The sequence below is a fragment of the Staurois parvus genome, unplaced genomic scaffold (genome assembly GCF_062004578.1).
Source record: "Staurois parvus isolate SC_StPar_1 unplaced genomic scaffold, SC_StPar_1.0 ptg000549l, whole genome shotgun sequence".
In the NCBI taxonomy this organism is placed as follows: Eukaryota; Metazoa; Chordata; class Amphibia; order Anura; family Ranidae; genus Staurois; species Staurois parvus.
The window spans coordinates 4,917,810-4,944,524 of record NW_028318345.1 but is presented as its reverse complement, the minus strand read 5'-3'; the positions used below and the strand labels follow the sequence as shown (position 1 = coordinate 4,944,524).

The 26,715-nt window shown below is 42.0% G+C and overlaps 1 protein-coding gene across 1 annotated transcript in view; it reads right to left on the bottom strand.

Moving 5' to 3' along the window:
• The window catches only part of LOC149451080 (annexin A1-like), a 64,436-nt gene that overhangs the window by 24,983 nt on the left and 12,738 nt on the right, over positions 1 to 26,715 (bottom strand). The window contains exons 3-8 of the mRNA XM_089691076.1: positions 16,697 to 16,784; positions 11,592 to 11,686; positions 7,904 to 8,017; positions 7,518 to 7,608; positions 6,850 to 6,929; positions 418 to 474 (exon numbers count right to left, since the gene is read on the bottom strand). Coding sequence (XP_089547202.1) covers positions 418 to 474; positions 6,850 to 6,929; positions 7,518 to 7,608; positions 7,904 to 8,017; positions 11,592 to 11,686; positions 16,697 to 16,784 — 525 coding nt within the window. The remainder of the gene's footprint in view (positions 1 to 417; positions 475 to 6,849; positions 6,930 to 7,517; positions 7,609 to 7,903; positions 8,018 to 11,591; positions 11,687 to 16,696; positions 16,785 to 26,715) is intronic.

The following is a 26,715-nucleotide window of genomic DNA, read 5'->3' as shown; positions in this document are numbered from 1 at the left end:
AGGATCATGGATTGATTTGAGAATTGTTTTGAGGATTCCTTCTGAGGACTTTCTGTATGCAACCAGCACTAGCGTGATTGATAATATCTCGTTAAGAAAATTTACCAGGACTCAGTTTATTGTTTTGCACAAATTGTTTTGCATGTATATTAATAGTGGAGTGCGACACAAAGTGTTTTTTTTTATTTGATATAGACACATTGGTATGGGTATGTGTGTAGTGTAGGCGACCCACTCAATTTATATAGATATTTATTCAATTAATTCAGTCACTGAATCATTTATATTTATAATTTATTTTATTTACTTAATTAAAATTATTAGTAAAATTAAAATACACCATAGTCACTCACAAGAATCACATTTCTAAAAAAAAGCATAAAACATATTATAGTATTAACAGTAGCGTGGTCTTACCCTGGCATCATTATCAGCAAGTTCGTCATTCACACGGGTATCTTCAGATCTTGAAGCCTACAAGATATTAGAGAACATTATTTGCATTTACAGCAATGTGTTACAAAATCACATCAGAAATTAATTTAAATAAATTAAAGATGTATTGCCCATTCTCCTGCAATACAGGAACAGATTTCCATCTTTGGAACAGGTTCTAACTTGGCCAAGAATATTATAACAATGTGTAATTTAAAGTGGAATTCCAGGCTACACTTAACCCCTTCATTATTATTATACAGGATTTTTTAGCGCCAACAGTTTGCTCAGCGCTTTACAATATAAAAGGAGACAATACAGCAACAATACAGTTCAATACAAGAGGGAAAGGAGGACCCTGCTCCTTGGAGCTTACAATCTAGGAGGGAGGGGCTAGTGGTACCAAAAGGTAGTAACTGTGGGGGATAGACTGGTTGGAAGAGTAGAAGACTCCATTATTAGCTGAGGGCAGGATAGGCTTCCCTGAAAAGATAGGTTTTCAGAGATCGCCTAAAAGTGAGCAGAGTAGGCAATAGTCTGATAAATTGGGGTAGAGAGTTCCAGGGGATGGGGGAAGCTCTGGAAAAGTCCTGGAGACGAGCATGGGAGGAGACAAGAGAGCTAGAGAGCAGGAGGTCTTGCGAGGAGCGGAGAGTACGGTTTGGGTGATATTTAGAGACATGCCTAAGGGTAAAACAAATCTAAATGCCTAAGCACAATTTTGCAACTTTGACATGTGTTAGTGAAACTGTACATATCACCACAACTACTTTGTACATCCAGGTGAATTATACCTTGTTTTTTTCAGGACAAATTGGGCTTTCATTTGGTGGTAAATGGTAATGGATATCTCCTGATTTTTTTTTTAATTATCAAAGAAAATCTGGCCCAAAATACTAAAAAATCATTTTGTTTATTTAGCTGTGTGTTTCTTGTTACTGCCATAACCTACCACCAAAAGAACAACCCAAAATACATTTTCTAGCTCTTGACGATCGCAGCAATACCATATATGTGTATGTTATTTGTTGTTTGTACCAGTAGTACAGCCCAGAAACAATAGTGCACATTTTGCTTTTGTCTTTTACGTAAAACACACTGAAACCAAATTTTTTTAAAATCCTGACCTTTGACGTTGACCTTTGACCCTGACCTTGACCCAAACACTAACCCTGGCACTGAACTAGATCAAACTTTGATCTACGCATTTATTCTTTATTTTTTATATTTATTTATATCTTTTTAATTTTTTTTTTTTTTTACAAAAATGTTTTTTTTTCTCTCTATGCCAGGAGTTCGAGAGATACAATGTATCTCTCTACTCCATTCATAGAGAGAAAAAACAATAGGGACGGGCTGTACAGTGACTGATCACTGTGATAGCCAATCAGAGGCTATCACGGCGATCATGTGACTCGAAATCGGGAGTCGAAATCGGAAAAAAGCACAGTTCTGTGAGGCCACATATTTTTGTGTTACGTCAGCTTCAAGGGGTTAAATAATCTTACAAATGCTCCCTTTCCCATCCTAACACCTATACAGATTAATATGCATACGAATAAAAGTATATACTTGCCTATTTCATCCTGCTCTGGTCACCTGATCCCCTTGTGTTAGTCAGTGGCGGCTGCAGGAGAGAGGAGAGAATGCTCGGCAATTACCGGTAATGTCTGAGAGCGGTGACATCACTCATGGGCTTACTAAGGCCCATCCATTCTCAGCCCTCCCGCTGACAGACACAGGGGAAGAGATCACATGACCAGAGCTGCCTGAAAATAGGTAAATATATGCATCTTTCTTACACAGGTTAGTTATGTTTAGTTAGGATAGGTGTTGGGAGGGAGGGCATTTTTAAGATTACTTAGGTATAGCCTGAAATTCCACTTTAACTTTCTAAGATGGCTGTATTTCTACAAGCAATAGGAACAAGAGGAATGGCTTTTTATGTACAAAAAGGTCAGAAGTGCACGTCAACACGTGAGTGCAAATATTTAATTATTTTTATTAAACTAGTGAAATTTTATGGAAAGCATTATGTGTGATGTTTTTTTTTCTGAGTGCGATTACCTATGAGGAGGAAATAGGGGACACCAATAATGTGGATAGTGCTACTTGTCCCCAATAGAGGGAAAAGGAATTTTATGAACTCTACAACATGCAGTTCATATAAATAAGGTGAGATCACAAGTGTGGTGGATTGGTTCACAAAAGCTGAAGTTTGAATTGAGCAGCAGAAGGAACAGTTCATATTTTGTTTTCAATTACATCATGATTACTATTGAATTTGAGCACAGTTTTGGACTGGTTTTAAGTATACATATACACTGCACTGCATTATTATGATTATTCTTCAGGATCTATATAATACCAACAGTTTGCGCAGCAATTTACAACATGAGGGCAGACAGTACAGTTACAATACAATTCATCAATACACAAGGAATCAGAGGGCACTGATTGTTAGAGCTTACAATCTAAAAGGGAGGGTCAAATGATACAAAAGATAATTATTGTGGAGGATAAACTGATGGAGAAGCTGGTGGAATAGGCTTCTCTGAAGAGAAGAGTTTTCAGGGATCGCCTACCAGGTGGAGTATGAGATGGAGTAGATGATAGCCAAACAGATTGAATTAGGAACATCCGAAGGATGGGAAAGGCTCAGGAAAAAAGTCCTAGAGGCGACTACAGGAGGAGATGACAAGAGAGCTGGAAAGCAGGAGGTCTTGGGAGGAAAAAAAAGAATGATTTGGTTGGCAAATTGAGACTAGGATAGTGATGTAGCTGTGGGACCAATTGTGGATGGCTTTGTAGGTTATTGTTAGTATTTTGAATTTAATTCATTGTTTAAATGGCAGCCAATGAAGGTATTGGCAGAGAACGGTAGCAGACACTGAACGGTTAGTAAGGTGGAAGAGCCTGGCAGCAGCATTCATGATGGACTGAAGGGGGGATAACCTATGTAAAGGTAATCCAAAGAGGAGAGAGTTAAAGTAGTTGAGGTGAGAGATGACCAGAGAGTGATTTAGATGCATTGTGGTGTCAATGGATAGGAAGAGGCATATTTTGGAGATGTTGCGGAGGTTGAGGTGAAAAGTTTTGACAGTGATTGGATGGGGGACAAAGTCCAGGATTACAACTAGGACCCTGGCATGTGGGGATGGGTTGATGGTTGTGCCATTGATCTTGACGGAGAAGTCAGGAGAAGGGGGGAGGAAATATTATGAACTCGGTTTTGGATAAATTGAGTTTAAGGAAGTGGTGTGATATCCAGACTGATATGTCGATCAGTAAATTAGTGATGTGTGAGAAGACTGATGTTGTGAGCCGATGGGTAGAGAGATAGATTTGGGCTTCGTCAGTGTAGAAATTATATTAAAAGCCATGGAAGTCCATCAGCTAACCCAGGAAGGAGATGTAGATCAAGAATAGGAGAGGTCCAAGAACAGAACCTTGGGGGACCCCAACCGAGAAAGGAAGAGGAGAGGAGGAAGTGGAATTGTAAGTGACCCTGAAGGTGAGGTGGGATAGGTAGGATGAGAACCAAGGAAGGGTACAGTCACCCAGACCATAAGAATAATGTTTTTTGAGGAGGAGGTGGTCAACCATATCAAAAGGCAGACAAAAAGGTCCAGAAGTAGGAGTACAGAATAGTTCCCATTGGTTTTAGCTGTAAGTAGATAATTTGTGAGTTTTAGGAGAGCACTTTCTGTGAGTGTTGAGGACAAAATCCAGACTGAAGGGGATCAAGGTTATTCTTATTGAGGTGGTCACTCACTTGGCTGTAGACCAGGCATTCAAGGACTTTGGAGGAAATGCGGAGCAAGGAGATGGGGTGCTGGTTGTTACAATTGGTGGGGTCCAAGAAAAGCTTTTAAAGTATGGGGGCAACTAATTCATGTTTAAGAGAGTTGGGAAAGATTCCAGAAGAGAGGAAGACATTGAAGATGTGAGTTAGAGTGTAGAATAGTGCCAGAGGGTGACCACAGTAATTGAGAGCAAACATGGTCCAGGGGGCAGGTGGTTAGATAGGCATTAGAAAATAAAAAAAAAGTTTAGCAACCTCATCTATGGTAGTGGGGTTTAATGAGTGGAGTAATTATTGTACCTGTGGACATGGAGTGTAAAGGGGGGGGGTGGGGGGTATCTGTGCAGCAGAGATCTCATCACGAAATGTATCACTTTGGGTTTTTTTTTTGTTTTAGTGATTGGCGATTTCCTGAGCAATGAGTGAGTTAGTGGGTGGAGGCAGTGAAGGACGAAGAAGAGAATTGAAGGTAAGGAAGAATTGACAGGGATTGGATGAGAAGTTGTTTATGAGAGTGATAAAATAGATCTGCTTGGCAGTGTGGAGGCAGGAATTGTATTTTTGGAGGGCATATTTATATTGGTTGAAGTCTTTCTGAGACTTAGTCTTATGCCACAGATACTCAAGAGCACGTCTATGTTTTTTGAGACTTCTGGTGTCATCTGTTTGCCAAGGTTGTGGGGGTCGGGGCCTGATTCTATGTGTAGTGATGGGAGCAAGCTCATCCAGGGTGGAGGATAGGAATCTATTGTAGACAGAAGTGGCTAGATTGGGGCAGGATAGCGGTGAGATTTTGTCATAAAGGTGGTCAGCAGCAGAATAGAGAAGAGAGGGGTTAATGTGGCCAACGTTTTTGCGGTAATTGTTAGTCATTTGGCAGGAGAGGTGGTGGAACTAATAAGGTGTTGATCAAAGAGAGGAAAAGGATTATTAGAGAGGTTGCACAAATTCATGATAGGAGAATACAAGGTCAAGGATGCTGCCATTGGAATAAGTAGACGCATGCATCCACTGCTTCAGGTCAAAAGAGGAGGTTAGACGGTGACGTTTAGGAGTAGCAGGAGTGTTAGTATAAACAGGGATGTTGATATCACGGAGAATTATTGTGTGAATTTCACAAGAAAGAAAGTAGGGCAGCTACAAGGAGAAGACATCAAGGAAAATTAATACCGGTCCAGAGGGGTGGTAGATCACTGTGATTCTTAAAGAAATTTGAGAGTATAGATATATACGGTGAGCTTCAAAGATGAGAGGGAGGAGAGTGAAGAACCTGAAAAGTGCTCTGTGAGGATAGGATTCCCACACCACCTCCCTTCCATCCACTGGGTCTGAGGGAGTGAGTCCACAGAAGGCCACCAAGGAAGAGGAAAGCAGGAGAAGCAGTGTCAGATTCATGAAGCCAGTTTTTGGTAACAAATATTTTAAAGGAGATAGTGACAAAGAGCTCATGGACAGAGGTGAGTTTGTTGTAGCCAGAGTGGGCATTCCAAAGGAAACAGAAGAAGGGAAGGCTGGTTTTGGGAAGAAGAGGTATGAAAACTAAATTGTGCAGATTGCTGCTGCTGTCTGAGGGTGCAGGGTGATGGGTGTGTTGGGTACAGTTAAATGATGAAGGCCTAGGGTTGGGAGATTTATCCTCAGATGTTAAGAGAAGAAGAGTGAGGGAGGTAACATGGGAGTGCAATTTATATGAAGGGACATGCCTCAGCATCCTGGGGGGTTTCTTAGCATATGGGATTAGAATTAGGAGGAGGTGATGAGTGCACTAATAAAGAGGACAGAAGTGAGTGATATATATATATACAGGTTGTGGAGTGAAGAAGAGAGGTGAAGAGCGAAAGTTTAAGGAGAGAGAACACAACTGTGAAAAGAAAAAGGGAGAGTGCGCATGTTACAGAGAGGAAGGAGAGCCAATTAGAAAAACGATTTCACCTGCAATCTGGTGAAAGTAGTTTGCTGTAGATGTTCGCTTTGTGCAGTAACGGAAGTGCAAGAGTGAAAGTGCCACTTAATCAAAGAATACTACTTTATTGAAGGAAACTTAACATGGTCCCCGCTAGCATGTTCTGCCCCATAAAGGTGGTCTAGCTTTATACTGTGGTGGGGGTGTGTGGAATTTGTCAGTTAATCAATTTGTCAATTAAATATCACAATAATGTGCGCAGGGCTACAGATGATTAAGGCAACAGCATAGATGCAGAGTTTACCATAAAGACATTAAAAGCAGTCAGTCAGTATTCAGTTGTAGGTAGATGTGAAGCAGCAGCATAGATGCAGAGTTTACCATAAAGACATTGAAAGCAGTCAGTCAAACATCGCAATCACACTGCAAGAGGATCAAGAGGGCAGGGTTGTAAAAATTCAACATTAGGACATTGAAAGCAGTCAATCAGCATTCAGTTTTAGGTAGATGGAATCAGGAGCAACATAGATGCAGTTTACCATAAAGACATTGAAAGCAGTCAGTCAGTATTCAGTTTTAGGTGGATCTGAAGCATTATTCATTACTTTTTGTTATAGGGTTAAATCTACTGTGCCTATTGGTTAAACCAGTCCTGCATGAATAAATTTAACATAGCAAAATGTCATACTAATATAGAGCAACATACCGCTAAAAGTGCAAGTAGACCTTTTTGGAAATGACCAGATGTATCTGATGTGATATCCTTTGCCAAATCAGTCTTATACTCTGCAGAATAAAAAAGGAACTTTTCAACATTGTGCTGAGTGTTTGAGTAACTGTTATAATTCATGTATATAATCGTACGTCCTACAGAACCTATGGTTGATTCATTTACAATTGGATGTTTTGGTTTTTTTTTTTTAAAAAAACATTGGCTTACCCTAATTCAATAAAGGACATGCATCTAACTAGACAGACACTAGAACCCTACATATTATGGAGTTAATTTCCTTTTTACTATTCAGCATTCACAATACTTTTCAAAGTTGTGCATTCTACAAGTATAGGTGTATTTCAATGGTGCACTGCGTGAATCAGTCTGTGCTAGACATGGGTTGCCTGGTCCTACGTTCTGAACCCTAACATTTTCACTCATCTCTAAACTCGAAATATATCATATTTAAACAATAAACAAACATTCTTCGTGTTATTTGGTGCACGATGTACACTACAGGCAGAGCCAAAAATCTGACCATTGTTAAAAATATTATAATGTAAGCAGACAGTAATAATATGAATATTACATCACAAATTGGCTTTCAGCAAACACAAAAATAAGATGCAATTACATGATAGTTTCCCCTGAATACTTACTTTCTTTGTAGACTGCCTTTATCTTCCTGATCTCCTCGTTTGATCTTGATGCCAAAATTTCAATCAGTGTATCCTCATCAGTTCCCATTCCCTATTAAACATACAAAAAAAATGTACATTATGCTACACAAAACATGTTTGCTTATAATGTCCGTAACAAAAAGTTTATTTTAAGTAGCAACTGTACTATTGATGAAAATCATTACAGATAAAATATGTTTAAATATTTGAACTACAATATTTTATGACTGCGTGTATCTATTGATCCTCCTGAATGCGTACAGCTAAATTAGATATGAGTTATCATTATTTACTCTAGCTACAGTAAGTCAGATATCAGACTTTATTTAGCCAAGTCATATATGATTTGACTGTATTTACATTACCTTGGTGGCAAATTTCAGCTCCTCGGCATCATATTCTTCTGGAGTTTTCAGCAAGTTTAAAACAACCTCCTCATAATGGCCAGAAAGAGCTTTCTTGAGAGCTTCTTCCAGAGGCTAGAAATACATTGTGCATAGTCAAAACCTGTTCTTCAAGTTAAATACTATGTAGTATTTAAGATAATACAGAAACAACAGATAAGTACAGTCTAAAAAGTCAGATAATTTTCGAGTCAAAAGATCAGGGTTTGTGACAATAGGGATTCAACAATGAGTCTGCATTTTTGCCAACCTACAGTCAGGTCCATAAATATTGGGACATTGACACAATTCTAACATTTTTGGCTCTATACACCACCACAATGGATTTGAAATGAAACGAACAATGTGCTTTAACTGCAGACTGTCAACTTTAATTTGAGGGTATTTACATCCAAATCAGGTGAACGGTGTAGGAATTACAACAGTTTGCATATCTGCCTCAAACTTTTTAAATAGGGGGCCAGTTCACTGTTCCTCAGACCGTTGGAGGGCCAGACTATAGTTTCTAAATAAAAAATAGTGCCCCATCATTGGTGTCAGTGGGAAGAAACATGCCCCATCATTAGTGTCAGTGGGAGGAATCGTGCCCCATCATTGGTGTCAGTGGGAGGAATCGTGCCCCATCATTGGTGTCAGTGGGGGGAATCGTGCCCCATCGTTGGTGTCAGTGGGGGGAATCGTGCCCCATCGTTGGTGTCAGTGGGGGGAATCGTGCCCCATTGTTGGTGTCAGTGGGGGGAATAGTGCCCCATTGTTGGTGTCAGGGGTTGGGAGGAATAGTGCCCCATCATTGGTGTCAGTGTGGGGGGGGGAATAGTGCCCCGTCATTGGTGTCAGTGGGGGAAGGGGATAGTGTCCCAACATTGGTGTCAGTGGGAGGAATAGTGCCCCATCATTGGTGTCAGTGGGAGGAATAGTACGTGATTTGTGTCCGTGGGGGAGAATAGTGCCCTGCCATTGGTGTAAGTGGGGGGGGGGAATAGTGTCCCAACATTGGTGTCAGTGGGAGGAATAGTACGTGATTTGTGTCCGTGGGGGAGAATAGTGCCCTGCCATTGGTGTAAGTGGGGGGGGGGAATAGTGTCCCAACATTGGTGTCAGTGGGAGGAATAGTACTCCATCATTGGTGTCAGTGGGGGAAGGAATAGTGTTCCATAATCTATGTCAGTGGGGGGGGAGGAATAGTGCCCCATCATTGGTGTCAGTGGGGGAAGGAATAGTGTTCCATCATCTATGTCAGTGGGGGGGGAGGAATAGTGCCCCATCATTGGTGTCACTGGGGGGAGGAATAGTGCCCCATCATTAGTATCAGTGACACCAATGATGGGCACTATTCCTCCCACTGACACCAATGACACTTAACTTGCTGACCCCTGCTCCAGCATGGTGCTGCTGCAGCCAACATACCTGGTTGCAGTAGCACCATCAGCACGGCACACTTATCTGTCGCGGGGCCGCTCGGCTCCGCCTCCTCACAGGTGATTGGCCGCCTGTGTGCCTTTCCTGAGCTACAGTTCTGGCGCCCAATCACCGGTGAGGAGGCGGAGTGAGGGAGTGGCCGGAGTGAATGAAGGAGCAGCGCTTCCTGGACTGGATCGTCGTGGGACTGGGACCAGAGCCAGGTAAGGTACAGCAGCCCCCTGCCAGCCCCTGTACTTAGTGTCCCTTCCTCGCGGCAAATAAGCCCCTGTCGGCGGGCCGGATAAATGGCCTCGGCGGGCCGCATGTGGCCCGCGGGCTGTACTTTGAGGACCCCTGATATAGGCTTTACAATCTCTGTAGGCAACGTGGACTCCAGGCTTGCTCTAAAACAGTTGCAGGAGACTGGGCTAAAAGCGTCTTCATGTTTTGGCAGAGATCTTCCTTGGTGTTAAGTCATCTTAGAGTCCTCCTTGTCAGCCTAACCTGCAGACCTTTTATTTGAAAGTTTACCATCCCCACATGGGTGTGGCCCCTTTCACAATACAGTGTGTCAATGCCAGAAACATTCTCCAATTCGACCTCTTGATGACACTGTGGTATCATACATGCCACAGGTCATATATATCATATAAAAGTCAAGCTGTGTTTGGCTCTGGTTACAGAATAGACTGACAATTGTCAACTGAAATACAATGGTATTTATGTTACCGTTGTATCCAGCAGAAGTATCTCTTCAAAGTCCAAGAAACTTGATGTCTGTTTCCAAGATTAACTGTCTGAGGAAATCAGTACACATATAATCTAATGCAATAAAAGGTCCTAAAGCAGGATTTAAGGACAGTGGGCTTTCTTTTCTAAAATCAAAGCCCTCTCAGGGGCAAACTGATGACTCATGGGGCCCCCGTGCAATAGGGGATCATGGGGCCCCTGTGTCCTTGCCCACACTCAAAAAAGCCTATAAAAAGATACCAGGGGCATTTCATGGAGCCCCCTACTGACCCCGGGCAGTGCCGAGTGCCTGAATGATCAGTCCATCCCTGAGCCCTCCCCTCATCACGCAACACAGACCAACAAAAAAAATCGTATTTCTTGGTGCCTTGCTTTTTAGACCTGTTACTGGGCATTTAGGGTGCTGATTCAGAAAATTGTTTTGGCTAGACTGCATCAGTCTCAGGTATTTCTTAGGTATGGCTTTTAGTCAGTCAGTTTATAGTCTTGCTGATCAACTTGTTCTTTTGTTACCTAGTTTGTGTTTTTGCATTCAAGTTAGCAGATATAGTGAGTATTTATGTACTTCCAACTGTAATTTTACATTGAAATCATTGGATTCTAAAGTGTAAGTTATTCACTGTATTATAGCTATGATCATACTGTATAGGAGGTATGTGTATATTGCCACTCTTATCCTTTTATATTTGCAGATCAAGCACTGTAGAGGTTATGGTTACTATTTTATTGTGTTTCTTTCATGCTACAAGGAGATCAAATAAAACACTACATTAAAATATCCTGATTTTTTTTTTTTTGTTACCCAAAGTGAAGAGCAATGTGTGGCATTTATGCTGTGTCTCAAAAACTAGAGCTGATAGGGAAACATTGGTGTCATTTCTGGAATCAGCTGGCCAAATGTGCCCAAGAGCAGGTGTAACATTCAAGGCGCCAAAATGTTTATTGGACGGCTTTATTTTTACTTATTTGCTTTCCCAACACTTATTGCCACCCTAACACTTACCTCTCTCTGTCCTTTAAAATGAATTTCTAACACTGAAATATAACTACTAAACTCATTCCAGAAATGAGTCACCAAGTTTGCAACCCTCTTGTTTTTTTTTTCATTATATTATCAGCTTCGGAAGCAATATAGTCACCGTGTTACTCGGCCTACATTTTATGGCTCATTAATAAAATTTAAGAAATTGTTTGGAGCTTGAGGTATTTCACAACAGCAGAGATAACTGTAGTTAAAAGAAAGGATGGATTCTTGTTAACTGGCTGCTGTAACTTTATCTTACCATATTTATAAGGAGAACGCCAAAGGTTTTTGAGTAATTGCTTTTTATCACTTTTTTATTTGGTTGTGTGTTTGTGTTCACTGTCATAACTCAGAGAACAGAGTAAAATTATCTCCCTGATTATGAGGTCTGTGGTGTTCAAGTAAAGAGAAAATGGGAAATAAAGCCTTTACATACAGTATAGTATTGTTTCATTTATTGTTTTGGTACAATACCTTTCCTGTTGTACACTGGTAAGCATCCTTAATGGCCTGCAACTGTGCATTACTTCTTTTTGTCACAATATTGGTGATGCTTGCCTCGTCAACACCTTAAAAAAAAATATATATATATATATAAACCTGTGCTAATAAGAACTACAATAATCAATAAATGAGTTGTGAAACATAGTAGCTGAACACAAAAACTCTGATCAGCAATAAATACATAAAAGTGCAGCGCATGATTATTTGTCACTTTTTTTAAGCGCTGCACTTTTCAGTATTTATACCTTTAAAAAAAATAGCAGAATTCATTCATGCAATAGAAGACCAAAGCTATAGCATTTTTTTTAGCTGAAAATGTTTTTCATTTATATAGAAGAGAGTGAATTGGCAAAAGTATTGCATTAGGGCCACTAGCTCACAAGACTTATTTATTATGCTCCTCAGCTCCATTTATTGATCTTAATTACTAGTATTACAGGTACTGCGCCGTCAATTTATGCAGTGCTTTACATATAAATATCTTGTATATTCACATCAGTCCCTTCCCTTAAGGAGCTTAAAATCTAAGGTCCCTAACTTACATACACATACTGGGGCAAATTGAGACAGGAGCCAATTAACCTACCAGCATGTCTTTGGAGAGTGGGAGGAAACAAGAGTACCCAGAAGCACAGGGAGAACATGCAAACTTCATGCAGGTAGTGCCCTAGGTTGGGATTCGAACCAACAATCCTAGTGCTGTTAAGCAGCAATGCTAACCACCTAACCACTGTGCCTTAAAGGATAAGTACACCTTTCTAAATATGTTACACCCATATTTAGGTTGTAACCTGTTCAGCTTTAACCTCCTCTCCTTCCAATCCTCCTCCCTCTCTGTGACAGCAGGCAGGAAATCTTCTCCCCGCACTCGCTGTCACAATTTGAAAAATAACATGGCTGTGTGGGGCTCCACCCACACAGCTGCACCATTCATTCATAGTTTCCTGTGAATGAACTGACTACAAGTACCATCAGCCATTGTGGCTGACAGCTTGTAGCTTCCAATGCACTACAGGGGGTGCTGGTGAGCGAACACGTAGTCCATAGATCTTCCTGCTCTCATAACTGCCTGCCTGCATCAGAGGTATGGGCAGACCGCTAGCCTGAGAGTCTGCAGGAGCCTGACATTACACCTGTGATCTGCTGATTGTGGGTGCAATGCTTTACAGGCTCCTTAGAAAAAGATAAATGCACTTTTTTTTTACCTGCAAAAAATGTGCATTAATTATTTTTTAATGGTCAACTTGGCCTTTAATGCAGTATTTTTCTGATTCATTATTTTGTATGAATAAAAACATTTGACCTGGAAAGGAAATAGTCTAATCGCATACATTTGTGCCCCCATTCACACTGAATAAAAGTACATACAGTTTCACAGGATGAATAGCTCTGCAGATTGTTTATAAATACCTCCCATAGGGTTTTATAAGAGCTGGTTTGGCATTGCTTTTGGGCAAAGGTACTTCTGCTACCTTTGGGTGTTGACATTTTTCCCACAAGGATAGCTATTAGACTAATAGTTCAACTGATTAATTCAAGTTCTAGGGTTAGGTTAGACATAATTAAGGAGTAAAGGCAGTATTAAACCCAAGAACAAACATAAATTATATTGCAGCTTACCATTTCTTAAATGTGATGCCTGCATTAGTTATCTTTTTAGGCTCTCTTTGTTCTATTTTCAACTAGCGATCCAGTAAGTCTTATTTTTCAAAGAAACCATTTACCACTGACAGGGGTGCTTACAATGATAAGCTTTTATTTATGTAAAACCTTTACCCCAAAAGGTAAAAAAACTAACTGCTAAATGTGTGAGCTGGAGTGTGGCTTCAGTTTGTTAGTGTATTTAAATATGCCAATGCATCTAACACTCCGATCCCCCTAGAATAACAATGCTGCTGTCTAAAAATGTCACTGTGTTCTTTCATCCAGAGTGTAGGCACTCTAATACTGGAGGTGTGTTACTGGCTAGGTGACCAGGTGAAAGCAGAGAGGGAAAAAAGTCTAAAAAAAGAAAACTAATGATTGGTAAGCTGCATTTTTGGTTTTGGTGTTAATACTGTTTTGGCATTAACATTAGAGGTTCCATTACATGTTAGTCTTGTGCTCAGGAGTCAAGGGAGTGGATTTAAAACCAAGGCTAACATTTAGAGGTGAAATATGGTTAAAGTGTATCTAAATCTAAAAACAAAAATGTGATATATTGTAGTTTAACAGTCCTTAGATGGCATGACTGCATTTTCTTTTTTAGACTGTTTCCTTTTTTTTCATCTGGTAAACCTGAAAAGAACATTTACTGTCCTTGATTCCTGTACTCACTCTACTGTATGCATGGAAGCAGGTTGTTATCCAGGCTGGAACTCAAAAATGTATGCCTCTGTTTATTTCAATTACATGCAGATTAATAGGGCTAGTAGTTTAATAAAGAAAGATAAGATTGGCTGTGCGTTCTGCTCAGCTCCTATGAAGTAAAGGACCCTGCATTTCTAGCAAGATCAGTGGTATTTTCTACACTAGCTGAAAATTTTAATAGCCACCAGGTTTAACCTCCCTAGCGGTCTGATTATGTCAGTATTTCTGTGCTCAAAGCGGTACATTTTTTTGCATGGAAACATGTTTTTTTATTGTAGGCCTGTAATTTTTAGGAATAACTCACTGAAATCTGTCCAAACAAGAGTCTAGTAAACATCCCGGGTATAATAAAACTTGAAACACAAAATCATAAATTATAATATAATAAATAATCATAAAAAATAATATAATAATAAATGTAATCACACCAAAAACACTGAAATTTGAAATAGAGCGCCAAGTTCGCACATCACTGAGCAAAGTCGCAAAATCGTTTTCAGTGTCTGATGACGAATTTCCCCATGAATCAATTATCACTCAATTCTGCAAGTGGTTCTGATTTACTATCACTGTTCTCTAGCTGGTCTAAAACTGCTTTTGACATAAAGGGACGCTTTTTGGACGCCATGGACGTTTCTCAGTTTCCAGGCAGAAAGAACAGTAAAAATGCAGGCAGAGAACAGGACAAAGCAGTAGGGACAAAATGTATGTGAAATGCTTGGATACAGGAAAGTAATACTATCAGATTTTAGTGTATTTAGTGAATGTCACATTTTTCCATTTTTGAATTTCCCACTGGTTCTGTCTCCCGTACGTCCCGTACGTACCGACGCTCACAGCGAACGCAAACCGGAAGACGGATGCCGGCATCGGCCGGAGGACATTGCAGGGGACACTGCAGGGGGGACATCGTGGGACCACAGGACAAGGTAAGTGAAACAGGGATCCCGGAGAAACGCTGCATGGTATTCCTGAGTGTAACTCTGGGTTACCACTTTTGTTACTGAAACTTTACCCCGAGCTACACTCGGGAATACCGCCAGGGGGGTTAAAGACTGGTAAACTGCAATTTATATCACATTTTTGTTTTTGGGTTTGGAATGTTTAAGTGTTAGAATTAGATTTAGAAATTATTTATTGCACCAGGTTAGGGTTTAAATTTCAAGGGCTAGGTCACATGTTCGGCTAAGTTCACACTATTGCGGGTGATTATGGGTGCAAGAATCACACCTGTTCCTGGACCCAAAATGAGCTGCTCTTTAAACACGTGTGGAGCTTCCATTAATTCTTAATAGCACCCCCATGCATCTAAAAATGCAGCATATTTTTAAGTGTAAGAATTGCAGGGCAATTGCAAGGTGCAATAGTACCATGCAATTTTCTGCCCGCTGCGCTTTCAAAATGCTACAGGAACCTTTTTCCTGTGTAAAATGCGACACAGCAGCCCATTCAAATAAATGGGCTGGCATGCCCACACAGAAAGAAAGAAAAAGCCGCTTCATAGTGTAAAACCTTTTTAAAATAAAGTAGCCGAGAATTTCACTCACATAAACGCTAACGCACGTACATATATTCACCTGACCAGCATAAGCATCCACTTCCTGGAACCAGGTAAAGCGCACTGATGTCAGAACGAGGCTTCACCCAATATATTTCATGATCAAAAGACGTCTTCGTTGCCCCAGAAGATGACTTTTGATAACAAAATGGGTTTGGCGGAGAGGCTCTTTCTTGCCTTACATGAATGTTAAGGGGGAAACCTGCTCTTACCTTATTGATGGTGCTCCTGGGTGATGCTGAGGCTGCCTGGAAGGTGACTCAGATACTGTGAGAAACAGAAGCATTTTCTGACCACTCTTAAGTATAAGGGGGTCTTGGGAAGTTGGTAAGAGACCACTCTATTACCACCTTGAGTGTACATTAGTTGTCAGTGGCAGAAGATTTGGTAAGAGGCGTGGTTTTACTTTCCAGAAAATGTTTTTGAATGGGACTGTTTATGGGTTTTTTTTTTATTTCAATTTAATTTTTCACTTTAAGTTTTTATTATGCATTTAATGTACATTTTTGCACCTTAGTTGTTTTATATTAAGAGCAACACATTTTTATTTCTATTTGTACCCACTAGAAAGGATAGCTTCTGGTTTGTGATTGCTGCTAAAAAGCTTTTTTTTCTTGACTTTTTTTGTTTTTATGCACAAGTGCGCGGTTTTAACTAAAATATTTGCAAAAGAATAGAAGGGTCATAATTAATGGTGGAATACTAAAGCATTATACAGATAAAAGTGAAGGGATGGACGCTACTCAACTGACCCCAAGAATCCAATGTTGAGGAATGGCTTCAGCCACTATTCTGGCCACACCCACTGACACATTTTACCAGGGCAAAACATCAGTTGGGGTGTGGCCAGAATGGCGGCTGAGGCCATTCCTCAACATTGGACTCCTGGGGCCAGTTGAGCAGCGTCCATCCCTTCACTTGCATTGGCTGACACTGGAATCACTCACTCATGCTACCCTCTTCTCATTTGCCGGTGAGGTGATCTTTTTCCTTCTATCCATAGCTTGGAACGGCGCCATAAGTTATACTTTTCACTATTATACAGACATATTTACATATACGTTTGTCTTTATTCTTTAAGGCTTCCAGGTGAGTGTTATAATTACTGTATGTAGGCGCTAGACAGTAAATTATTTGCAACAGTTTCAACAACTGACAACATAAATACCTTTTGCTTTAATGGCCTTGTCTAGGATAGCGACATCTCCAGACGCATCATAGGATGGAGCTGCATGAAGACCACCAGAAACATGTTGCTAAAAAGGAGGAAAAATACATGAGTGCTTAAGAAATAAATCACAGCTGAAAATACCGTTGGTGCTAAAATGTGTAAAACTGGAGCATAATTACAGTGTAACAGAGAGTGGATCCACATTATACTCTGCACAACTACAGCCTGCATTTTACAACCCATTCATAAAATTCATTGTTGAGCCAACAGTGCCCCATGGAGATCTATCTAAAGTTAGGAGAGCTCCTCATTAGAGGGGAGCTGGTCATGTGACTAACAGTTCACATTAGTGGGCTCTACTACCTGCTTTTTCCTTATTGTACTTGCTTATTTGTATTACTCTTCATTGGCTTTAGACACCCAAAGCCTGTAGAGTCCAATGCACATTTATAAACCAAGTACGTTTTAAATGTGCCGTTTTTTTTTTTTTAAGCAGTGGTATTGTCTTCTGTGAGAATACAGATTGATGCAGTATAGCCTAATGTGAACCTGTGTCCAGCCCCCATTTTAAAAATGCAGGAAAATTACTTTTAAAAACAAGCCATATTCATATCTGTATCTATCAACATTTTGTATAAATAACTTCCCAAAATTCATAACACCAACATTGAATCTCGGCAGCCAGCCAGCCCTGTAATAGAAACACACAGGAGTGTTGTTAGAAACAGCTGAATGGACTCTAGAGTCTTTGATGCGAGTTAATACCTGTCATTTTTAGTTAAATAAGGGTTTTATACTATTGTGGTTTTGGTTTTCTCTGCATTTTATTGATGCCTGGATCACATAAAAATTTAAATTGAAGTGCTACACCAGAGACCCAGATACAACTTTATTCCAATAAAAGTCAGTGGGACAATACAGTGGGGCAAAAAAGTATTTAGTCAGCCACCAATTGTGCAAGTTCTCCCACTTAAAAAGATGAGAGGCCTGTAATTGGCATCATAGGTAGACCTCAACTATGAGAGACAAAATGAGAAAAAAAAATCCAGACAGACAATCACATTGGCTGATTTGGAAAGAATTTATTTGCAAATTATGGTGGAAAATAAGTATTTGGCCACCTACAAACAAGCAAGATTTCTGGCTCTCACAGACCTGTACCTTCTTCTTTAAGAGACTCCTCTGTCCTGCACTCATTACCTGTATCAATGGCACCTGTTTGAACTTGTTATCAGTATAAAAGACACCTGTCCACAACCTCAAACAGTCACACTCCAAACTCCACTATGCTGAAGACCAAAGAGCTGTCGAAGGACACCAGAAACAAAATTGTAGACCTGCACCAGGCTGGGAAGACTGAATCTGCAATAGGCAAGCAACTTGGTGTGAACAAATCAACTGTGGGAGCAATAATTAGAAAATGGAAGACATACAAGACCACTGAATCTCCCTCGATCTGGGGCTCCACGCAAGATCTCACCCCGTGGGGTCAAAATGATCACAAGAACGGTGAGCAAAAATCCCAGGACCACACGGGGGGACCTAGTGAATGACCTGCAGAGAGCTGGGACCAACGTAACAAAGGCTACCATCAGTAACACACTACGCCGCCAGGGACTCAGATCCTGCAGTGCCAGACGTGTCCCCCTGCTTAAGCCAGTACATGTCCGGGCCCGTCTGAAGTTTGCTAGAGAGCATTTGGATGATCCAGAAGAGGATTGGGAGAATGTCATATGGTCAGATGAAACCAAAATAGAACTGTTTGGTAGAAACACAACTCGTCGTGTTTGGAGGAGAGAGAATGCTGAGTTGCATCCAAAGAACACCATACCTACTGTGAAGCATGGGGGTGGCAACATCGTGCTTTGGGGCTGTTTCTCCGCAAAGGGACCAGGACAACTGATCCATGTACAGGACAGAATGAATGGGCCCCATGGCCCATGTATCGTGAGATTTTGAGTGCAAACCTCCTTCCATCAGCAAGGGCATTGAAGATGAAACGTGGCTGGGTCTTCCAACATGACAATGATCCCAAACATACCGCCCGGGCAACGAAGGAGTGGCTTTGTAAGAAGAATTTCAAGGTCCTGGAGTGGCCTAGCCAGTCTCCAGATCTCGACCCCATAGAAAACCTTTGGAGGGAGTTGAAAGTCTGTGTTGCCCAGCGACAGCACCAAAATATCACTGCTCTAGAGGAGATCTGCATGAAGGAATGGGCCAACATACCAGCAACAGTGTGTGCCAACCTTGTGAAGACTTACAGGAAACGTTTGACCTCTGTCATTGCCAACAAAGGATATATAACAAAGTATTGAGATGAACTTTTGATATTGACCAAATACTTAATTTTCCACCATAATTTGCAAATAAATTCTTTCCAAATCATCCAATGTGATTGTCTGGATTTTCTTTCTCATTTTGTCTCTCATAGTTGAGGTCTACCTATGATGCCAATTACAGGCCTCTCTCATCTTTTTAAGTAGGAGAACTTGCACAATTGGTGGCTGACTGTATATGACTCAAGTTGTACACATTAATTTTGGGATGTACATTATTTTCCTAATTTTTTTATATATGTATTCTCATTGGGTCCATATGTATTTAATATTATTATTATTATTCTCATTGTCATCGTTTTCCCAATGATGAATACTAAACCATATAAATTTTAGTTCATGTTCTCATAATTTGCCTGACGTTTTTGTATATCAATTTTGATACTAACATTACTATTGGTCATTTGGTTTGAGGAAGGGATATTGCATTGCTATCGGATTGATATGGTTATGTCCTTTCAACCCCTGATTAAGTGGGTGCTCTTGGACCCCTGAAACATGTTGGCTACTACTTTTTATTGTCCCCCTGACTTAGGGGTTTTTAAAATTTATTGGAATACATTTTTTTCTGGACCTCTTAACAGTGGAGTGTAGAAGCTGCCTGCCAGGGAACCAAATCATTTACATCAACATTGATACTTTAGGATAGCAATATAAGTGAGATAATCCTATGGTTCCAGTCCAGAACTTTCACTTTTCTCAACAGGATTATAGGGAGGTCTAATTTAAGGTGGAGATGATCAAGCTGGAGGAGTGTTTCCAGAGGTTTAATAAAGCACTGTTTATCTTTCCATAATTAGAAAGGTAAAAAAAAACCTGCTTGGTTCACTTACAATTGAATATTGCTTATAAGAAAGGCTTGTGTCCTCCTATATTAGGATTTCACGTGTAGTGCTAACACCGAAGGAGCCACTAGTTAAGATGGGTCCCCTGTTTTTGGCCTTGACCTTCTCAAAGACCTGACACACCAGGCTGAGAACTTCATACAGTATACGTGAAATTCCTGAAAGTAACATTAGTATCAAACTATACTGCTAAATCTAAAGAACCCTAGCACCAAGCCAGTTTGTAAAAACAAACTTAGTATATGGTCATCAAATAAAGTTGGCAAAGGCAGACAGAGATAACAGGTGAAGTGAATGATAATGGTAATAACACACTTCGTATACAGAATTTCTAGTAACAAGGACAAGGTATAAGGTGACACTTGTAGTCCAGAACAGCATAGACAGTGACAACAACACTACCTGAAGAGCAGCAGTGAACAGTAAAATAGTTGAACTATAAACCACTAGAGCTATACAGTTAGAGTGCACCAACAGTGGCTGTGCTAGGCCTAAAACCATCTGGTAAGCACTGTCAGTAGTTTAGAGGTAAAGAATGGGTATAGTGATATATAGGGGATTTGGGGGCAGGTTGTGTGACTGGGTCAGTCCTTGAGATGTTTTTTCTGATGGCTACATGTTGGGGCCCTTCAAGAAGCGTTGGTGCACTTAAGTCCTGAGGAAGCTGCATGCAGGTAAGAATTTCTATAAAGATGGTATAGTCTTTATTCAGAGTAAATGTAGATTTGGGACACGTACTAGGTACAGGCGTGTCAGGTGCAATGACAGTTCAGCATAGTGATGGTATGGCATTGGTAGAAGTGCATTATAGGTCTAGGGTGAAATCTGTATGAGCTGGGTATACTTGGCATCCTGCTCTCAGCAACTCAGTTACTACTAGCAGTGTAAAAGATGGCTTGGGGCTGAAGGTCAATACAAGACTTAGAGGGCAACACTCCAAGGGAACTAGTTAAAGGATAAGTTCACCTTTGGAACATGTTACATGTTCCACCCATTTTTAGAGTGAAACATGTAACATGTTCCCATAGCCGCAACAGCACCTCCCACCCCCCTCCCTCTGACATAGTATGGGGAGAAGTTTGTCCGTACGATCTGTCAGATTTGAAAACCGAGTGGCCGTGGGGGGCTCTGCTCACATGGCTGCATCACTCATTCACAGTTCTTTGAATGAGTGCCTACAAGTCCCCGCAGCATTATCGGCTGTTGGCTTGTAGTTTTCAATTAACTACCATGGCGCTGTGGAGCACCGTGGTAGCTAAATAAGCTTCCTGTCAGAACATCTGCTAGACTGTACATCCCATTTACCTTACTTATCCTTTAAAGAAAAACAACAAAACTTACACTTGCCTTTTAAGTGCATTACATTTACATATATTTGTAGAGTATATTCAAAAAAATCCTGCAGACTATACACTGATCAGCCAGAGAGAACTAGACCTCTGAAGATGTGCTGTTGTATCTGGTAGCAAGCCAACAGCAGCATATCCTTTGAGTCCAGCAAGCTGCGAGGTGGGGCCTCCATGGATCAGACTTGTTTTTACAGCACATCCCACAGACTGGAATGAGATCTAGAGAATTTGGAGGCCATGTCAACACCTCAAGCTCGTTCTTGTATTCTTCAAAATATTCTTGAATTCATCAGACCAGGCCACCACCTTTCATTGCTCCGTAGACCAGTTATGATGCTCATGTATCCATTGTAAGTGCTTTTGGCTGTGGACATAGGTGAGCATGGACACCCTGACCAATCTGTGGCTACGCAGCCCTACACAATCAACTACAATGCACTGTGTTTTCTGATGCCTTTCTATTGGAACCAGCATTAAAATGTTTCAGCGACTTTCATTACAGTAGCTCTTCTATTGGATTGCACTACATGGGCCAGCCTTCATTCCCCACATGCATCAATGAGCCCTGGCCGAACATGACCTTGTTGATGATTCACTGGTTTTCCTTCCTTGGATGATTTTTGCTAGATCCAGACCACTGCAGACTGGGAACATCTCACAAGAGCTGCAGTTTTGGAGATGCATTGGCCCAGTCATTACAGTCTGGCCCATGTTAAAGTCATTCATATCCTTATTTTTGCTAATTTTTCTGCTTTGAACACATCAACTTCAGGGACAATATGTTCACTTTGTGCCTAATATATTCCACTGACCTTCAAATGCCACTGTAACAAGACAATCAATGTTATCCACAAATTACCTAGCAGTGATGGTAATGGTATGGCTGATCAGTGTAGTTTCCCTATATGCAATCTAGAATGGTTTCCTTGTAATCATGTTTTAGAGGCAAAAGGACCCCTGTGCAACATTTTTTTCCTGTCATTTAACTACTGCTCGTGTACAAACACATTCATGTACATTAAATAGAAATATAGTAAGATGGATAGATAGAGAGATCATCATGAATATTACCTCCCAATTCCCTATACCCTTGTTGGGAGCAGTGTCCAGTTCTATGTGACAGGGAGAGGGTACTAGGATCCACCTGGCCTACATCTCTAAATGGCTCTCCTAGATTTAGAGGATCTTAGTGCAGTTGCACAGTCTGTAATGACAGTCTGTGCAGGATGGGTTTACTTGTACCTATTCTTCAATTAAAGTATCCCTAGAAATTGTTTTATCATTGTGATACTTTACTTTTAGATTTACTTTTTATATTTTGTTTGTAATGTTACAAGGGCCTATCCACCAATTTCCTATGACTTTATGAGAATACTGAACATGTTCCACTGTGGAATTCACTACACTTCTAGGCAAATGTAGCACCCTCCTAGGTAAGTGCTAGGATTTGTACGGTTATGATAGTATAGCTGTGTTTCTCTGCTTATCAGAGAAGCTGTCAGGAAAATCTAATTCTGCTCTTTGCTTAGCAGAGAGCTAAAATCAACTAATTAAGGTCTGCTTATAATACTCTGGTGCTGTTTGAGTTTGTCTTGAGTTCCCCCGCTTTCTGAAAGCAACCAGAGCCTTTCAGAACCTGGCTGGGAACCTGAATATGGATGCAGCCCTGGCCAACGGAGAAAAGGGAACACTGGCTAATGTTCTGAAGAGCTTGTCCAATTGTTGCTACTGCTAAGGGACTTTGCTCAACTCTAAACTGCTTGTTGCTACAATGTAGAGAAGTCGGCTATCTGCTTCCAGCAAGGACTTCAACCGCACCTAGCTAAGAGATCAGTTAGATGTCCTCTGATGTGAATAGTTCTAATCTTGGATAATTCTACTAAAGTTCCCAATCCCTATCCCCAGGCCTACAATAAAAGACATTAAAATTGAAGACAGCAGGAAAATACTTTGTGCCTGGCTGCGGGGCGAAGCAAGGGGAGGCCCGGGCAAAAAATACGAGCGGCTCCTACGGGGGTAGCACAACATGTGGGGGCAGTGGTTGCTATGAGTAATGGAAGAGACGGTCAATGTTGTTGTTGGTGCTGTGCGGATTACAGGGAGGCAATTAGTATGCTGGAGAACTGTAGTGTCATGTTAAAGAATGTCTGCTTTACAGTAAGAGACACTGCCAAGGCATTTTCAAGTGATGGCAGCAGAAGAGTTAATGTGCAGTGCGGGAGTGAGAGCACCAATGAGGCTTCTCTGAGAGGAGACAGAAGCAAGATGGTGGCGGCAGGTATGAGTACCGGGGCTCCAGCGAGAAGTGGTAGACTCTCAGCATAGCTGACTGCAGAGAAAAATGATGACCAGTACCGAGGTGCAGGTGATACCCCACGGAAGCATGATGCTGTTTAGCAGTGAAGATGGAGAGCACCTTGGACTGGTATGAGGCAGTTGCCAGTTTGTGACCATGAAGCTGCATGCATGGGGTCGGTGTGGTCATTGTGCAGAGATGTTGCTGAGGCAAGTGTCCAGTGACTGTCAACCAAAGGTGCTGCTTGTCAATTGGGAGGCAGGATTCTGCAAAGAGATGCCGCCAGCTGCGGTGGTTAGTTTAGCAGCTCAGGGAAACTGTAGTGTGAGAGGAACACCACCGGGGCCAGGACCAGTTGTACACACCCGCCCTGCTATCTGTTCTACCATATTCACTTACATTTTTTGAATGCATGACACTCACCTAGCTAGAGCGGAACAGCAACATGTTCAATCTGCAGCTGTTGGTGGAAAGACCCACAACCCAGAAAGACCCACAGACTGTGAGGACCATCATCCTCAGAGTCCTAAGGTGAGGAGGGGGTCGGGGGTCATTGACACAGTCACCTAAATTTAAGCTCTGCTATGGGTATATAGAAGAGAGGATCAGTGACTGGAGGTCAATAGCAGGAACTGTGTGGACCAGTGAGGCTGATGAGGACAGACATGAAGATGCCATCCTTGTTCTATATGCCAAAAATTGGGGGTTCTGCGAGGCCTATGCAAATCAGAGGCCTGATCTGTTTCCCCCTAAAAGTTATGTTCTGGCTTGAGCTGAAAATTAGGCCTATAGTGTTCTTTTAAAAAAGGAAGAGAAACCCCATATGTCCCACCATGGAGAGGGGATTGGAAGAAGCAACCCAGGTTCTTGCTTTTTTATCTTGTGCATTGGAAGGTAGACTTAGAGTATAGCTATGGCTTTCCTTACATTCCAAGAGAGGTTAGACAGAAAGTTGAAGCTGAGAGAGTCTCCTGGTGTCATGAGGGTGAATCAGACAAAAATACAAGTGGCTCCTGCGAGGGTAGTGCTGCACAAACTTAGGAGGTGGGGGGGACTTGCCTATCAGGGTCAAGAGTTTGAACACTCTTTATACGAGTTGTTTTGCCTTCCTCTAGATCAGCGGTTCTCAACCTGGGGGTCGAACGACACTTTCACAGGGGTCGCCTAAGACCATTGGAAAACACATATTTCCGATGGCCTTAGGAACCGAGACACCGCTCCTCTATCCGTCCCCAGGTGTGGGCGGGGTGACATGCCGTCCCTGTCATCTGGACACACCCCCGGGATCAATCCTTCGCCGGTGATTGGCCGCCGGAACTGTAGCTCAGGAGAGGTACACAGGCGGCCAATCACCGGCGAGGAGGTGGAGCTTGGAAAGGAGGAGCCGAGCGGCACCGTGAAGATCGAGCGAGTGAAGAGGAGGAGAGCGGCCAGAGAAGGAAGACATATGACCGGTAAGTGTCTGTACCATGGGAGAGGGAGGGAGCGAGCGAGCCCAGGCTGGAGCAGGGGTCAGCAAGGTAAGTATCATTGGTGTCAGTGGGAGGAATAGTGCCCCATCATTCGTGTCACTAATACCAACGATGGGGCACTATTCCTCCCCCCACTGACACCAACGATGGGGCACTATTCCTCCCCCCACTGACACCAACGATGGGGCACTATTCCTCCCCCCACTGACACCAACGATGGGGGCACTGTTCCTCCCACTGACACCAACGATGGGGGCACTGTTCCTCCCACTGACACCAACGATGGGGGCACTGTTCCTCCCACTGACACCAACGATGGGGGCACTGTTCCTCCCACTGACACCAACGATGGGGGCACTGTTCCTCCCACTGACACCAACGATGGGGGCACTGTTCCTCCCACTGACACCAACGATGGGGGCACTGTTCCTCCCACTGACACCAACGATGGGGGCACTGTTCCTCCCACTGACACCAACGATGGGGGCACTGTTCCTCCCACTGACACCAACGATGGGGGCACTGTTCCTCCCACTGACACCAACGATGGGGGCACTGTTCCTCCCACTGACACCAACGATGGGGGCACTGTTCCTCCCACTGACACCAACGATGGGGGCACTGTTCCTCCCACTGACACCAACGATGGGGGCACTGTTCCTCCCACTGACACCAACGATGGGGGCACTGTTCCTCCCACTGACACCAACGATGGGGCACTGTTCCTCCCACTGACACCAACGATGGGGCACTGTTCCTCCCACTGACACCAACGATGGGGCACTGTTCCTCCCACTGACACCAACGATGGGGCACTGTTCCTCCCACTGACACCAACGATGGGGCACTGTTCCCCCCACTGACACCAACGATGGGGCACTGTTCCCCCCCACTGACACCAACGATGGGGCACTGTTCCCCCCACTGACACCAACGATGGGGCACTGTTCCCCCCACTGACACCTATGATGGGGCACTGTTCCTCCCACTGACACCTATGATGGGGCACTATTCCTCCCACTGACACCTATGATGGGGCACTATTCCTCCCACTGACACCAATGATGGGGCACTATTCCTACCACTGATACCAATGATGGGGTACTATTCCTCCCACTGACATCAGTGATGGGACACTTCCTCCCACTGACACCAATGACGTGGCACTACTCCTCCCACTGCAAAATTACAGTTATGAAGTAGCAACGAAAATAATTTTATGGTTGGGGGTCACCACAACATGAGGAACTATATTAAGGGGTCGCGGCATTAGAAAGGTTGAGAACCACTGCTGTAGATGAATTAGTAGTAAGGGGCTCTGATGATGCAATTTTTGAATGTTTGAACTTCACGTGTGTTTCCTTTTCCAACCTATGTCACTAAACGCTAAGAAGTGTATTTTTTTTTATACTGACACTATTTTCTCTTTTCACTGAAGTGAAATGTATGTTTCAAGAATGTTTTTCCATGGTGTACATTTTATATTTAGGAAGACTTCACTGCCCCTTTTAATATGTTAATTTTATTTCAGTAGTTTGTATTGTATTTATGCATTTGAATTTTTTCCAAAAAGAAGGAAATACAACAATAATGCATGTCAATACATACAGTAGAATAAAAAAAAAAATAAACAGGAAAGGGGTAAGTACAAAATACCAAAAGTGTGCTCAATGATCCAATGGTATATAACATGCAATTTAATGTGGTAATTCATCAAA